The sequence below is a fragment of the Aulonocara sp. 'chitande type north' Nkhata Bay genome, linkage group LG17, assembly GCF_057382095.1.
Source record: "Aulonocara sp. 'chitande type north' Nkhata Bay isolate Kocher_YH1m ecotype deep benthic linkage group LG17, A_spYH_male_GT1.1, whole genome shotgun sequence".
Lineage (NCBI taxonomy): Eukaryota > Metazoa > Chordata > Actinopteri > Cichliformes > Cichlidae > Aulonocara > Aulonocara sp. 'chitande type north' Nkhata Bay.
This window is the reverse complement of record NC_141360.1, coordinates 35208097-35225850: the sequence shown is the minus strand read 5'-3', so window position 1 is coordinate 35225850 and position 17754 is coordinate 35208097. Positions and strand designations below refer to the sequence as shown.

Here is a 17754-nt window from a genome sequence, read left to right as displayed (position 1 = left end):
AGATCTTTTAAGTAGTACGTTGTGAGGTGGAGCCTCCATGGAACCAAATTGTTTGTCCAGCACAACACACAGATGCTTGATTGGACAACAAACCCGTGCTCCTCAAACCAATCCTCAACCATTTTTGCTTTGTGGCAATGTGCCTTATCCTACTGAAAGAGGCCACACCAATCAGGGAATACTGCTTCCATAAAATGATCTACAGCAGGGGTGGGCAATTCCAGGCCTCGAGGGCCGGTGTCCTGCGGGTTTTAGATCTCACCTTGGGTCAACACACCTGAATCACATGATTAGTTCGTTACCAGGCCTCTGGAGAACTTCAGGACGTGTTGAGGAGCTAATTTAGCCATTTAAATCAGCTGTGTTGGTTCAAGGATACATCTAAAACCTGCAGGGACACCGGCCCTCGAGGCCTGGAGTTGCCCACCCCTGATCTACACGGTCTGTGGCAATACTTATGGAGGTGGTACATGTCAAAGTAACATCCCCATGGATGGCAGGACCCAAAGTTTCCCAGCAGAACGTTGACCAAAGCATCACAAAGCCTCCACCATCTTGTCTTTTTCTCATAGTGCATCCTGGTGCCAGGTGTTCCCAAGATAAGCGACACACACGCAGGCAGCCATCCAACTAGACCACCTTCTTCCATTGTTCCGTGGTCCAGTTCTAATGTTCATGTGCCCACTGTTGTGTATTCTGACACCCTTCTATCAGCTTGTCTTTTAGATCAGACCACACAGGTTTGCCTTCACTCCCCATGTGCATCAGTGAAACTTGAGCACCCGTGACCCTGTCGTGGGTTACCCACTGTTCTTTCCTTTACCATTTTTAATAGACACTCACCACTGCAGATCAGGAACACCCAACAAGAGCTACAGTTTAGGAGATGCTCTGACCCACTCATCTAACATCACAACGTGGCTTCTGTTAAACTCACTCAAACTCCCTTACACTTGCCTATTTTCCTAACAGGTGCCATGATGAGTGTTATTCACTTCACGTGCCAGTGATCAGAGCGTTACGCTCTATCAGTTGATACAAAGAAGTATGGAAAAGGATACAAAAGGCACTAAATACAAAACAATGCTTTTACATAACTTTGAAAAAACAAAGTTATGTAATGTATCTTCTTGCGTTACCATTTCTTTTTCTCTAAAACAACCTAATACACTGCTTATGAAAGCCAGACCCTTTGCAAAAAGGGATGGGATTAGTCATTTATTATTTTGTGCAAACAGGCTGAACTGACAAGAAGAGACCTTCATGCAACACAAAGCGGAAAACAGTTCACAACTCCAGTGTCTCTATGCTCGCTTGTTAACAGTCACTGAGGTGTACTTCAAATTGAACATAACACTTGAAACGCATTCTAACAGGGAACACGAGGTATTATGACATATGCACTATAGCTATAAAAGGCGTATTTGAATGCCGTATTTGTAAGTGCAAATAAGATAAGATAAGATAGAACTTTATTAATCCCTTGGGTGGGTTCCTCTGGGAAATTCGATTTCCAAAAAGCACAGCACCGACAGAAGTTACAGAGTTACAGAATATTGTGTGTGTGTGTGTGTGTGTGTGTGTGTATATATATATATATATATATATATATATATATATACATACATACATACATACATACATACATACATACATACACACACATATAAATACAGAGACAAATATAAATAAAATATACGAAGGGGATAAATAGAATAAATAGAAATAAAAATAAAAATACAAGTGAATTGCACATTTCAAGTATTTGTGTGTGCTGACCTGTGCAGGATCGAGGGGGTTGGGGAAGATGGCACTGACCGGTCTCTCTCGTGGAGACAGACAGGCATTTTCTCTGGAATGCTTGTGTTTCTCTGCCATCTGAGGGGATCCTGGAATGGATGGCATGAGACATTAGAGCGGTAACAGACACACAGACGCACACACACACAAGTAAATACACAAACGCATAAGGGACCAAACGACAGCAAGGTGTTAGGCTATTACCCGCAAACACTGGCAATCAGGAAAGGCCAATCTCTCTTTCTCCCCCCAAGCCTCTCCACCGTTCTTTCAGCCTCACTACTTCCACAACATGATAAATGGCTTGGCCACTCCTACACACACACACACACTAACACACACACACACACACACCCTCCTCACTTCCTCACCTCCTCTGTTACACTGGACAATCACAACAGAGACATGTGCTGGAGTTCGACACTATAACATATGTAACACGCCAACGGAGACGAACACAAAAGCCCGCCCCCACACACATGTTGGTACGTTTCTGGGGTTTTTTTCACAGCACTTCTCCTCAGCTGCTGGAGCCATTGTATGGATGCTGATCCATTAGTGAATGTTACCGCACTTGGAAGGCTATCATATGAGCATGAAATGCCCATCGTTGGCTCTTATTCAGATAACACCACAGCAGCAATAATTCTCAACATGCTTTATGGGTAGACAGAGGGCACTTTTATAAGGGCGTCAGCCGCTGTCAGCACCTTGCCAAAGGGGAGTGTGTACGCTTCCATAAACGTCTTCATATATTCTTACTTTTTATGACGGGGATCACGCAAAACACATTGAGATGAGAGCAAGAGAAGGCATTAGACATTCAAAATGCACCGCAGAGGAGGCTTGGATGACACCGGCCTGGACAGGAGATTGTGCTGAAGTCCAAGAGGGATACTCAGCTAAAATGATCTCTTACTCTCTCTTGCATTTTCACTAGCTCCATGTTTCTTTCAACAGCATTTCTCTCAGCACTTTTTTTTCCTTTCCTTTTCTTTCTTTCTTTCTTTGGACTCATTTTGTATTCCTTCTATGTTTCAGGCTCGCACTATCCATTCAATGCTCCCTCCTCATTGTTCTCTTTTCTTCCCCCTGTCAACCTCCTCCGCATTTATCCCTAGCCGTCATCTAACCTCTCGAACCTCACCAGACAGGATGCTGCGGTGTATTGAGAGAACATTGTGTCAGTGAAAGGTCAAAGGTTCAGACTGTCCAGCTGAACCTCTGTCTGCTTCCTCTGTGTGGATTGAAATATCAGCTAAAAGACTATTGTGTATAGTTTTTGTACAATAAGTGGTGTTGCTGAGTGCCAGACTCACCTCTGGCACTGGACGGGGCCGAGCTGGTGACGTTGGGCGAGGCAGAATGGTTGGAGCTGAGGCTCGAGGTAGATGGGCTGGGCTGCAGGTGGAAAAAACAAAAATGATGAGTACATCAATACCACCATCAAACTACAGAATATCATGAAAATTTATAATTAATACAATATACATCTACCAAAACAAAATCCCAGTTTGGTTGGCTTATACTGGACATGCTTGGTTTCTAATCTAGTTTGTGCAAAGCTGAGCATCTATTATAAGTTTTGTCTGTAACATTTACCTTTTTCTCAGTAAGTAGAAAAAAAAAAAACAGTACTAAGCAACAGTGGAATAAAGAAGTTATCATTAAAGTGCACTTCCTCAACTGTCCACTTGAGGTGGCTTTCAGAAGATACTCAGTCCCGTAGATGGCGATGTTAAAATGCCCAACTTCACTTGAAGAATTTGTATAGTTGCTGCCTAGCACAGAAAAGGCTGTGGCAGTTTTGCTAACTCATCTGTTTAAATTTTATTAAGGCTTAAAAGTATTCATTACTGGAGATGTGGCCACTTTGTTTACTCAGTATGTGATGACACAGGCTGCTTTACTGCTAGTTGTTTGCTTATAAGTGCGCCCCAGGGCAGCTGTGGCTACAATGTAGCTTGTTATCGCCAGTGTGTGAATGTGTGTGTGAATGGGTGAATGACTGAATGTAGTGTAAAGTGCTTTGGGGTCCTTAAGGACTAGAAAAGCGCTATACAAATGCAGGCCATTTACCATTTATCAGCAGGAAAAGCTGTAAAAGTTATGAAGTCTAAAGTTTATGCCCTCTTTCACATTTTTCAAAGATGTCCAGTCGGTTGGATTGGAATCTCTGGCAGGTCAGCTCTGGCCCTTGGGCCTTATGTTTGAAAACCGTGCTCTAAGAACCCGTTCTTTTATTATTTATTGGTTTGTTACATAGCATTAATTTGCATTCACATGTGTGATGCTCTTTTGCAGTGTGTGGATACACCTTGCTAACTAAATATAGTAACATCTGACTGAAACAAAATAGTGATGGCCATTTTCAATCAATTAAAAAACGAAAACAATATATTTCTAAATTATGATTCGTCCAACTTTTACTAAATTCTACCTGCTCTGTAAACTTAAGAAAAAAAGAAGCACAAACTAACTCTTTGTAACAGCTTCAGTCACATCCCTGACAACATTTTTTTTCCCTCCCGTGTTTTCCCCTCTTCCTGTTATTCCAAGCCTGCCAGGTGCGGGAGACAGCCTGCCAGGAGTTGTCGGCAGCTTTCTGAATTGGCCAAATCTAGTTTAGATTAGACTCCAGCGGGGCTCCCCGGACGGGCCCACACAAAGCACTATGTCCTTATTTGATATAATCATGACAATTTGCACGGACAGACTGCGTTTCACACGAGCAAGAGTGGAAGATAGAGAGAAAAAGGGTCAGAGGAGAAATAGCAGTGAAATAGAGTGAGAGTGGATTAAAAAGCATTGCAAGTGAAATCTGAAGGGAGGAGGAGGGCAAATGCTGGGATATAGACTCAATCTACTAGGTTAAGTGCCTTTGTGTGGGCGTGTAGGCAAAGGCACAAAGGGAGACTACCTGCATGTTGAAGACTTCATCCGAGCTCTCCGATTGCCCTGTGATGTTACTGACTTCATTGGAGGCTTGAGATGACAGAGAGGACGAGGAGTAACGGTTCACCGCAGGGTAGCTGAAGAGGCTAAAGGCGAAAGAGAGAGGGTTATGATGGTTTACAATACAAAGGGTGAAGTTTCATACTATTATACATGATTAGATTTAAAAGTGGTTCACTCACCAAAGATTCAGCAGCAGTAAGGCCAATAAAAAGAAAAAAAAAATAGACAAACAGAGAAACAGAAAATACCAGATTAGAAGGCAACTGATTCATCAATCACAGCATTCCATCATGCTGCCAAAAGGCACAAGAAAGAGATGTGACCTGGTTCTTCGTTGGAAACTGGAAAATAGAAAAAAAAGGAAAAAAGAAATCAGAACTCAACAAGCAAAAATACGAAATGTCACAGGGAGATTGAGGTGATGTGTGCGTCTCCATCTTTCTTGTGTGTGGCTGTGCCCCGCGGGATCAGACTCTGGAGGCAGAATGTCGCAGGTAGACGAAGTGGCAGGGTCACTGAACACATCAAAACACACACGGATGCATGCACGCACACACACACACACAGTCTGCCTGCTGGCCCGACAGCAGCCACACAGAAAACATCCCTGTGGGTGCCAGCCAGCCACCCACACCTATTGTACTGAGCTAAGCCAGTAAAGAACTGAAGGAGGAAGAGAGAAAAGGCAGAGAGCATGACGTTCGAGGTGAGATGGAAACACAAAAAGAAAAAGAAAGTAAGATGCGAACAAAGGTCTGCACTGAAGGGCAGCGCTTATAGACCGAGTAAAGGAAGGTGAGAGAATACGAAGGAGAAATTTTATGCACTCCAGAGATGGAAGTTAAAGATCTTTTTGGGTGACTTGGCATAATAAACCAGAGAAGTAATTGACATTGAAAAGCAATACGTTTTCCTCACTTGTTAATTTAATTAGCTGAGAAAGACAGAGACATACGCGTAAAGCTACGGAAATTAAGAAAAGAGCCGTCACCTCCGCCTGGCAACTCCTCTGCCGCCATCTGGGCTAATGATGCTGGGCACGGAGTTCCTGCACGTCCGCGGGCTTCCGTTGGTGAAGTGCACCGGGCTCGCACGCACATACGCTGGAAACTCCTGGGGTTTTTTTTAAATTGGGAGGGGGAGAAAGTGCACATGATTAAATGCTTCTTTGTGCCAGCGTGAGGTATATAAATAAAACACACAACATGTAGATGAAGGCAGTTTGTTTAATGAGGGGTGGTTTTCCCCTTTAGAGGAATAAAGGGGTCATTTACTCAGAATTCTTAGCACAGCAGTCAGTTTCTATTGTCACATTCACTGTTTGTTTCCATTAAGGCTCGAAGACTCTGATAAGTAATTTGAGGAAAATAAAGGAACACATGTTAGACAGCTTTAATCATCCTTACACATGAATGACATCCATTAGGTAAATGAACCTCTGTTTAACATAAAATCTGAATCTATCATTGAGTTACACATGTACAGCATTTTAAAAAGCTTTCTTTAAAGTCGATGCCTACCTGTATGCCTAGACTGGACTTCATGAGATGAAACTGGTCAACTAACTTCTTGTGCAGGGGTCTCATATCTTGAGGAACAAACTTCTCATGCACCGCGAGGCCATACTCCAATATATGTGCCTGCAGGACAAACAGAAAAAAGTGCACAATAACTGAAAGTCAAATTTAGGTGATAAAAATGATTCATCTTGTCTTTGCATTTAAAAAGACATCATGAGCTCAAGTGATGTTTCCAACCTGCTCGAACATGAGCTCTCTCAGTCGCCCGATCTTCTCTCCGTCCTCGGGGTGATTCATAATGTAGTCCTTCACGAAAAAGGCCTGCACAGAGGCAAAAATGCAGAACATCTGTTATGTATGCCCTGGGAGCTGAAGCAGCGGGCTTTTTTTCCCCTCTCCACAGCAGTGCTACCTGAATTGCAGCCTGCCTGACACAGCGAATTAGTGTCCACACAGCTATTTGTTGAGTACTTTCCATTTAAAATGTTCACAAAAACTGAGAAAAATTTGAGTTAAAAAAAAATTCACATCCTACTAAAATGCAGGGTTGAAAAGTCCTGTCTGGCAAATTTGTGTTGCAATATTAATATCAGGTTCAGTGGGCAGAATTAAAGTACATAGTGGCTAAAAATAGAAGGCGAAAAATACAGTGCCAAATGGATGTTAGTGAAATCAAAGCATTGATTTTGCTTTGATTTAAGAGCCAATTTGGTCTGCGATTTTAAAAGCCCCTTTTATATCACTTTCATTCGTGTCATTGTGCTCTGCTAGAGATCATGTCTCTTTAGAAACATCATCCTTCTTGATTTTGGCTTGCAGACTGTGCTTTCTATTCACTTTCCCAGACACTGCCTTCAAAAAAGAAAAAGAAAAAAGACTTAAAGGAGAAACTGATAAGATGAAAAATGCCCTGGTCTGCTTTGAATGATAATAACTGGTTTTTTTTGCTTTTGCTTTTTTTTTTTTTTTTTTTTGGGGGGGGGGGGGGGGGGGGGGGGGGTTGTCACTTTCATACATTAAATGCAAGATCTTTCCTGCTTACAATGCCATCAACACTTGCAGTCTGTCTACAGATTATGTTAAATCCCTTTCAATCTGCATCAGAGTACACAAAGCGAGGGAGAACCGATGAAAAGGCCCACCTCACAATTGAAAGGTAAGGAGGAGTTCACTAAAAAGATCAGCACGGCTCCTCTCTCAAGGACACAGCTGTCTATCTCCAACGAGACACTTAAGAGAAGAGAAGCTGAAGGCTGCTTCAGACATATGCACTCCCAAACACACACATAGATGTCTATCAAAGGATGCATGCGGCTTGCAGACTATGAAACTTCAATAAAATAAGGAACCTTATTATTCCAGACAGGCATCCTCAGATCTTTATCAAGATGGCATAAATTAGTATGTGGTGGATATAATATTCCCTCTTATTAAACTGTGAAACAGAAAAAAAAAAAATCTTATTGCATAAACATTATTACTCTATGGTGAGGTGGGACGCTCAAAGAGAGAAGTACTGAGTTTCACCAGGAATTCTATACAAGACCCCCAAAAACGGCATCAAAAAACTAATCAATAATTTTCTACAAATGATGGAAATTTCTCGTCGGGCTGCAGGGAGTGAGACCTCACCGTGGAGTGGCTCAGTTAATCATTAGAAAAGTCCAATTAGAGACGGAATGCTGAGGGGAGGGGGGGAATAAATCAGACAGCATTCCCCCTCAAGGGTTTCAACTCAAACTGCAGCAATAAATCTGAATATTAATAACGACAATTTCTCCTTCATTTGGAGCTGAGCAAACCTCCACAGCTGTCAATCGGCATTACGCGGGTAAATTAATAGATTTATAGATGCAGTCTGTGGGGCACCGCATGATATATTCTGCCAAGAAAAATGAGCTGCTGATATTGGTGCCAATGTGTCTGCTGCAGAAAAAAAATTAAAAAATAAAACAAAACAAAACAAAAAAGGTCAAATCTGTGTCAGGCTCATGTGGTATGATCACATTCTGTTATTTATGTAAAAATATAAATTACAAAAGATTTGAAGGAGACGCTGGTCAGTGTTTACCCAGAGGAACAACATCTCTATGCATATCAATATTTACCTAACCTTGTAAACAATGTGTAAAACGGGAGGAAATATTTTGTAAGTTGCAACATTTTATACAGATTTTTTTTGGTTTTCAGCAAAATAGTGGCAGCAAAGATAAAAAGCACTTCTAAAATGCTTATTTTTGGGCTCTTATCGGCGTCCTACAACCCTTAATAGGGTACTTGTACTGAGGACATGCGCTTCACTCACAAGCACACACATACAGTATATGTTCCACAGAACACACATGCATTGTCACAGCGGTTGCTATGCGACACAGAGAAGGCAGCCGAGTCCACTCAATTTGTGGAGAACAAAAAAAAAATCTTTATTTCTTCTTTTCTAGTCTTCTTTCTTTTGAATTGAGCTCCTAATGGTTAAAGTGTCTCCACTCAAGGAGCATTTAAAAAAGCAGCAGTAAATGGAGCTCTCGATGAAATTGCCCATATTTCAACTTTCCATACCAATCTGTTACCACTTCATCATATAAATACTATAAGTTTGTGTGATTGGAAGATATGACTAGGAAGATTTTTGCACTTTATTAATCTGGCGCTCTGCCTCTTTAAGAATTCGGCTTGGTATATAATTAGCTAAACTTGGTGGATGTCACCAGAAGGGTTAGGTAATGAGGTAAAGTTGCGAGTTGTACACCCACACTGATTGAGATTCTTAGAATCTTTACTAATGACTGTAGCACTATAAAGAACTGGCATTATGTCTCTGCCAAATAAAGTATTGGTGCTGTAATCTCCATGCATGCTAATAAGCTGTTCCGGAGCCTATACTAGCTAATCTAGCTGTGGTTGTTACTCATTTTTTCACAGATAAAGCTTAAAGCACAGCCATGAACATAGCGGCAAAAATGCTAACATTAAGCTAAGTACACCACCAATTTGGTCCTGTGTTTGGTGTTACATTGACGATGTTCCCATCTAGTTTTACTTAAACACATTTTAGCAATTGTTCTCTCTGCAATACATACTTGCTTCAAAATACACGAGCGGCGTATTTATATATAATTTGTTAGAGAACATTGTGAAAATTATTTTTAGGGCATTAAAATTCAGTAATTTGCAAACATGGCAACTTCTTTCCAAGTTTTAGGACTACATTAGCCATCTAATCCCTGAAACTCCTTCCATTCTTCTATCTAACATTATTTGACCTCCCGCCTCTTTTCCCCCCACATCCACCTTATCATTCTATCTGACCAAAAAAATCCCCCCCACCGACCTATTCCTACACTACCCATCCATCTTGTTTTCCCACTTCCGCCCCCTCCAGTTTTCCACTCATCCATCTATTTGGTCAAGCCATCATCCAGCCATCAATGCATCCATCCATCCATCTGTTCATCCGCTCCACCCCTCCACAAAACACTTTCTGTCCATACATCTCTCCATTTTAAGCCACCTTCATGCATCATTAGGTAATCCATATGTCACTGCCTCTCATTCCTGCTTAGGTCTCTAAAATCCTCCAACCTTATCCTCCAGCAAGCCATTCATACCTCTTGGTAGCGGGCCAGTCCCCCGTTGACTGCGGCGTCGATGACCCCGTTGAGGCACATGGTGAGAGGGTTGATGTTCTGCATCTGCCGGCTCTGACACTGGGAGATCAATGTGCGCAACTGCAAGTTCTTGTTCTCGATCACCTCAATCGCATTCTCCAGTGGGCTTACCTCCACCTGTACACATGAAGGATGAAGAAACATTTTGTAGCTTTTTATATGAAGCTCTAAAGGGAGCTTTACAAATAATATCTGGAAGCTAAAATATCTATAAGGTATTTGAGTAATGTGGGAATTTTAGAGGGTCTGCTAAATAATAAATGCTACTGAGGTCCTTTATAGTGAAAGGTGAGGCAGTTTAAAACATATTAGGTTCTACAAATCAGGATATTTCAGCTTGTAATACTTTAGTTTTGACCACTTTTTTGTCCCAGAACAGAGCTGTTTTTTCTCCTAAAATACAGCAATTTGAAAAGCTGCTTAAAAAAAATACAATGTTGCCAAAATCATTTGGACCTTTTAAGTTGATATGGTAAAAGTTTTAGCACCAGCCTATTTACACATTATGTGGTTTACTTGACATCCAAAATGAGTCTTTTTAGAAGTAAACACTCGATACCAGCTTCTTGTTAAATTTGTTGGAAATGCTCTAAAGAGCCTTTTCAGTGAAAACTGCGCTCTGAGTGAGGCAGCTGCAAAGCTGGGTCAGTATCTTTAATTATATTTGTGCTATTTACCAAAAAACAAAAAACACCTACATGTATCAATTTATTAACCATTATTATAAAGAATTATTGTAGCAGCTTCATTTAAAACTAAGTACTATTTTTTTAAATATACATTAACATATGGACATTTTGTCACATACTCGTGAAGGCACAGTGAAATATTTTTTCCTTCATCCTGATTTCTTTTTCTGTATTTTTTCCTTCTCACACAAAGCTTAATCCTTTTGCTAATTGAGCTTTTGCCAGTCTCCATTTTAAATGCTACTGCACTCCACAGCCATCATAGAGTAACACTGGCTTTACAATCCATATTTCACACCACGCTCAGCAGCTGTGAAGTAAAGAATATGCGCTTAGACCATCACAGACAGACACTGTGTTGGACTGCACAGAACAACATTTCAAAATCTGTGTAAATCTGACCCTTAGAAATCTGATTGAGAAGACAAAGCATTTACATGTAACAGTGTAGCAATTGTCCCATGTCAAATTTGACAGGAATTTGCCAATTACAGGGGAAAGAAATCCCAATACAAAAATCAATTCTAAAAATTGGACACGTTGGTAATCACAGTAAAGCAGTTTGGCTTTTAGCGTGACATCCAATCAAACCAATTGCGGAAACTGAACATCCAATAGCCCCAAACCTATGACTTAGGTCATGATTGCTGCTCAGTCTAATGACTTGGATCAATACTTGTGTATTGGCTGTCATTACTCTAAATTCCAACCTGCAGAATAATAAAAAAAAAGAAAGTATCACTGTGTCCCTTGTGTCAAATGGCTGTGTGTTGTGTTTATGCCTTCACTGCTATTTCATCAGACTGGGACACACTCACCAGTTCTCTCTTTTCAACTTCAAACCAGCGGGAGATGCCTGGAAGACTCTGGATCAGAGTCAGAGTTGTCCTCTCCACCCACAGACTCTGCATTCACACAATACATCCATGAGCATTAGCTGATTGCTAAACATATAAAAAAAATCCATAAATACTTAGGCTTGCTGTACACATATCTTAGTGGCAGCACTGTTCAGGATTTAATTGTTGATCCACAGTTAAAGGAAAATATAAAAATGCCTACAACCCCAAAACACACTTTTACTCATATGTCATATGTCTAATATCCTCTCCAACAGTTATGCTGTCAGCCAGCATGCTTGTTATATTTCCAGCCTCTCAAAAGGTCATTAAGACAGCACGCAAGCTATGAAATTTTAATATTAACAGCAGGCTCTAAATATAATAGATTTATAATACAAGTGAAACAACACTACTTTATAGACATGTTACATATAGACGGCAAACAGTTATTTTATTTTATCTTTTTTTTGGGGGGGGGGGGTGTACTGTCCTGTACTTAGCACTAGAAACGTCCCTCCTTGTCAAGATCTACAGGCTTGCTATTACTTAATAAGAACAACAGCATGTTTAAGTGTCTACAGCCATGCTGGTTTTTAAAAACTGCTAGCATGCTAGTTTTTCTCGTGAACTGTAACCTCAATGCCACAATGATGTGTCATGCCAAATGCTAGTAATGGTGTTCTAAGTTGATCACAATCTGATGTGTAGTGGGCATGCTACCATGTTAGTTTAACATCTTGGTATACTAACTGGGGCTAAAGGGCAATTGAGTTATGGATATGTGATCCATGCATTTTTACTTTGGGCGGCACGGTGGTTAGCACTGTTGCCCACAGCAAGAAGGTCCTGAGTTCAATTGTGGTTAACTGGTAACTCTAAATTGCCCATAGTTGTGAATGCAGGTGCGAATGGTTGTCTGTGTCTATGTGTTAGCCCTGGCGACCTGTCCAGGGTGTTCAAAAATCGGTAATCCTTTCACAACTTTGGGGGCGTTTTTGTTCAGCTGACCCTTCTAAAGGCCTTCTAATGATCAAGATGCTAACACAGTATAGCTTCATTTATTTAGAGACAGTATCTTGCTCAAGGACACTCCAGCAGAGCAGATGAGCGCTGACATGCACTATTGATCCAGTGTCCTCAGGTTGAAGAAAGGTCTTCCGACGCACTGCACAACATTGCTGCCCTTTTATTGATTTTATGTTTTTTAAGGCCAAGAAATCCTCCTGAACAAGTCTTGAGGAAAAAAAAAAAGATAGAAAAAAAACATGCACTGCAGTTTAAGAGCAGGAAGTTGAAAGCAGAATCTCACATAAAAAAGCAATTTCTGTCATGCAGATAGAAACTTCAAGAAAAGCTTTCTTTCCTACTTCAGTTTATTACCATATCCTTCCTGCGGCATACTCTTGTCACTATGTCAAAGTTTATTATAGATATTATTTCCATCTAATAGTAAGGACCAGAAATATCCAGTCCTGATGGAAATATGATATCACGATTAAATTTGGCCAAATAGCCTTGATGGAAGTGAGATGAGAAGGCTGCATGAAGCGTGTGCATTAAAGCAGAATATTTATGACAATAATATCCGCGTCTGTGTGTCGGGTGTGCATATCTGTTTAGAGTGTGTGCATCTGCCTGACTGTTTGAGTGTGTGTAACTGCATCACGCTGTACAGGCTTCATTTGCACCAAGCAGTACACTGCTCTGACTAGTATCCGAGTTCCTGTGTATAATTACTGATACCGGAGTCACAATGAATAAAACATGCACTATACACAAAGTAATACCTGAGCACTGGTTCAAACTATCACTCCCTACATGGCCCATGATGGATGAACCGGGCAGAGAAGGAAGTAAACGAAGCAGTTTCGTATCAGTGAAAAATGTTAATTTTCAGAAATGTATGATTTTAACTTTTGAAATATTCATTAAAAAAAGACCTGTTTTCATAGCACATAACATTTTGCAGTGACTCCACATTCAGACTCATTTTTTTCCCTTTTTCTACTCAGCACTAATCCACAATCAATGGTTTGAAGAGAAGATAACCTTAGATAAATGCAGAGAAATTTTCTTTACCTTAAACTCATTCTCCTTGTCTTTGGTGCCCTTGTGAAAGGGCCGGTCATATCTGAACCTCCAGATGTGATTAAACTTGTAGAAGCTTTTGATGTTGTCAGGCACTCCATCTCTCTGTAGCACATCCTGACTGTCGGGGATGGGGGTTACAGCATAGATCTGTAGATCTGAAAGCCCCTGAAGTTAAGGAAAGTGCAAGAGAGAGTGACAAGGGAAAGCACTGCAGACTTAAATGGAAAGAAATCTTCAATGACCCGAATGCATATCGGAACTTCAAACAGGACAAAGACCTACATAGGCAAGAGCTCATGTGCATATCTTTAATCAAGATATTGGCCACACATTTTCTTGCATAGACTAATGCAGAGGTAGGGAACGTTAGTCCTAGAGAGCCGGTGTCCTGCAGGTTTTAGATCTCACCCTGGGACACCACATCTGACTCAAATGATTAGGTCATTATCAGGCCTCTGGAGAACTTCAAGAAATGTTGAGGAGGTAATTTAGCCATTTAAAGCAGCTGCGTTGGATCAAGGACACATCTAAAACCTGCAGGACCCGGCTCTCGAGGCCTGGAGTTCGCTACCCCTGGACTAATGCATAGTCAAGCCGGACCAACGTATCAGCTAGTTATTATCATCGGACAATATCAGCGATTTGCTGATATGTGTATCAACATTTGTAACTGCTGATAAAGGAAATTTTTAAAAGATGAGACAGAAGAAACACCTTTCGACCATGTTGTAAGTAATGATGTTGCGTAGTTTGTCCACCAGAGGGCACTATGCAACTTCCATGTTGACAACACGTTTTTGAAACCATAAAGTTTAGTTTTAAACCTCTCAGGCTCAAATTAAACTTTTTGTTGCTAATGCACAACCAAGTCCTGCAGTGGTACTTCTGAGTAAAAAAAAAAAACTCATAAAATATGTATGTGGGGTAATCAGGATGTTAGTTTTTAACTGTTGCAAATCGGCAACGCCTGCCTCGAGAGGGTTAAGCTGCATTGTCAAATTATTTCTAGAACAGACTCACTAATATCTTCACAAAATAACTGTGAGGAAAATCTTTTTACGTTTCAAAATCTGATATATCGGTCTATATATGAGTATGAGAAATTACAAATGTCGGTACGGCCTTAAAAATCCTATGTTAGTCAGGTTCTAATGCACAGTACATATCAAATTTTGTTCAAATTGTGTGTAATGTGTGTAATATATGTGTAAAACATGGTGAAGGTTCTGTCATTGTTTGGGAAACGTTTCAAAATTGATGCAATAAATGCAGAAAAGTACTGTGAGATTTTGAATCATCAATAACAAAACAACACCTGCTTGGCAACAATGTTTCAGCATGACAATGATCCCAAATACCCTGCAAATGCATTAAATGCATATCTGGATGGAGAAGTGCACAGTGGAGCACTATTAGTCATGGACTGGCCTCCCCAGATCAACATTATTAAAGCAGTGTGGGATCATCCTGACAGAATATGCAACAAAAAAGCATCAAACATCCAAAGAAGATCTTTATATGTCCTTCGAGAAGCCTGGTGAACTATTCCTGAAGACTACTTAAAGAAATGACAATAAAACGTGCCTAAGGGAGTTCAGGCTATGTTGAAGAATAAACGTGATCATAACGTGATCATAACGTGATCATACCACATATTGACTTCCAAGCTTGTTAGGATTATACAAGCTGTTTTTTTTGCTTAATATGTTGTATTGTCATGTATGTTTCCCCATGTTTCAATAAATCGCAGCACCTACTTCCCCTTTTCCTGGCAGAATTAAAGGAAATGATGGGTGACTCAAAACTTTTGCCCAACACTGTAAAGCAGGAGGGAAAAATAAGTTTTTCTTTTGACTAGTATGAGAAAACATACAGTGAGACTTGACAACTTGAGCAGTGTAAAAAGGCAAGGAGTGAAAAGTGAGTTAAGTGTCTTTCAAAAATCCCCAGCCTCTCCTTTATTATGAGAAACCCTGCACTGATGAACAACTATATCAGAGAGAGGGAGGAGAGCTGACGCACATGAAATGCATGAGTGTTTGTATCAAGGATTTACAGATGGGTGAGCAATCAGAGAGACTATTGATTGGCCTAATGTGAGAACAACACAGCAGCTACTTCATTCAGACGTCACTTTGAGTGGGGCGTCTGCATAAAAGGTAGGCACATCGTACATAAACTATTCAAAAATGAAAAGTACATCTTAACTTGAGGCCATTTTCTAATCAGTTTACATTTTGATGTCACCCGCACACCTGGAATATTTCCTAACAGCAACTTTGAGGGCTGCAACACTACTGTGTTGACAAACTCTGCCAACCTCCAGACAGGAAGACATACAAACACCTGCCAAAATACTTTAAACCTTTTTGCGATTGTTCCTGCTACACTAAGACTGCAATTTGCCGCAGTGACAAAGACACACACACACACACACACACACACACACAGAAAGACAGACACCAGCCTCACTTTCATAGCTGGTAAACATGTCTATCTTCAGTCTGTTCTCTCTTTTACTGTTGTTTCCTTCAGTCTTTGTGTCACTATGTCATCAAGTCTGCCTGTTTTCTTCCCTCTTCTATCTAGGCTAGGGGTGCCCAATCCCGGTCCTCGAGAGCTACCGTCCTGCAGCTTTTAGATGCATCCTTGTTCCCACACACCCGAATCAAATGAATGGCTTGTTATCAGGCCTTTGCCAAACACGATGGCATGCTGAAGAGGTAATCAAACCATTTGATTCAGCTGTGTTGGAGTAGGGATGCATCTAAAAGCTGCAGGATAGTAGCTCTCGAGGACTGGGATTGGGCAGCCCTGATCTAGGCCAACAGTTGTCCCTTACATTGGTGTGAATAATTAAAAAGTCCCACATACTATAGGAGTGAATCTGAACACTGCATGGAAATGAGAAAAATGAAGGGAGCTTGAGCTTAGGTTAGTTGATTTGTACCTGGTCCCTGGTAGGAACATGGCTTAGTTGTTGTGTTTAAGGAAATGCAACACCTTAGTGCAGGGGTCCCCAATCCCAGTCCACGAGGGCTGGTGTCCCTGCAGGTTTTAGATGTGTCCTTGATCCATCACAGCTGATTTAAATGGATAAATGACCTTCTCAACATGTCTTGAAGTTCTCCAGAGGCCTGGTAATGAACTAATCATGTGATTCAGGTGTGTTGACCCAGGGTGAGATCTAAAACCTGCAGGGACACCGGCCCTCGTGGACTGGGATTGGGGACCTCTGCCTTAGTGTGTCTGATTGTGATTTGTATTAAATTTTGTATACTGCATGCAATTTGCAGCACTGTATGTTTGCGTGATAGCATGTGCCTCATGTCGCCTGCAGGGCAATTGTGTACATGTATACACGAGGCTAGCTGAGCCTCCCTGGCAGCACAGTACACATGCATATGCAGTCGGTTTAGTCCCCACGTCCAAGACTGTATCTGCTTAGTTGGGGTTTCATGTTTGACCACAACTTTATTTCATGCCTCCATGTACACTGAAGGATACACTGTGCGTCTGCCTGGTATATGGTCTGGTCGGGCTGGTTTACGTGCTGCATGGCGATGGCGTGGGGGAACTCGTTGAGCATCCGCTGCTGGAATGCCTCCAGCCTCTCGTAGTCATGGCCTCGGCACACAAACTCCTTATTCTGCAGTAGAGGGGGGTTAGGAAAGAAGCAGCGTGGGGTTAGCTTGACATCTAGTGGGCACAGACTGAAACTGCAGCACCATCTGCAAACTCCACCAAGGACAGGGCCTGTTACATCATTAAATGGCACTGAATAAGACTTGCTGAATGTCACCTTCCACTGGAAGAGTCTTATATAAGAAAAGTTCATTCTTTCAGAAGCGCCGTTTCTTTTTTGAGGAGGGTGAAAGTATTATTCCCTTCAACTAGCTGTTCAAGACAAAGAGGGAATATGGTGATTTACATACCCGTAAGAAGAAAGGAAACTTCTTCCCATAGAATCCGACTCTGAAGAATTCAGGTTCTAATCTTTGCTGATCCATGATCTTGTCATAGAGAGATGCTTCCATCATCTGACAATAAAAGACAAAACTGCTTATAAACCAAGAGTGTCTAATCTGTTAGTTTTATTATGCATTTTTCTGACTAACCAGGGCATCATCAGGTTACAAAAAAACAAAGGACTCCTCAAGCAGCATCCCCACAGCTTCTGGAACAA

The 17754-nt window shown here is 41.2% G+C and overlaps 1 protein-coding gene across 4 annotated transcripts in view; it reads right to left on the bottom strand.

Annotated features, from left to right (window-relative positions):
• dock4b (dedicator of cytokinesis 4b) overlaps positions 1-17754 on the bottom strand; it is a 138007-nt gene that overhangs the window by 14098 nt on the left and 106155 nt on the right. For 3 of the 4 annotated variants that reach the window (XM_086268196.1, XM_086268199.1, XM_086268198.1), the window contains 12 exons: positions 17504-17608; positions 17076-17217; positions 13557-13723; positions 11454-11540; positions 9887-10063; positions 6516-6599; positions 6279-6398; positions 5750-5871; positions 5082-5099; positions 4721-4832; positions 3120-3201; positions 1780-1889 (listed from right to left, as the gene is read on the bottom strand). In XM_086268196.1, the coding sequence (XP_086124322.1) occupies positions 1780-1889; positions 3120-3201; positions 4721-4832; positions 5082-5099; positions 5750-5871; positions 6279-6398; positions 6516-6599; positions 9887-10063; positions 11454-11540; positions 13557-13723; positions 17076-17217; positions 17504-17608 (1326 nt within the window). The remainder of the gene's footprint in view (positions 1-1779; positions 1890-3119; positions 3202-4720; positions 4833-5081; positions 5100-5749; positions 5872-6278; positions 6399-6515; positions 6600-9886; positions 10064-11453; positions 11541-13556; positions 13724-17075; positions 17218-17503; positions 17609-17754) is intronic. The other variant, XM_086268197.1, reaches the window with a different exon arrangement.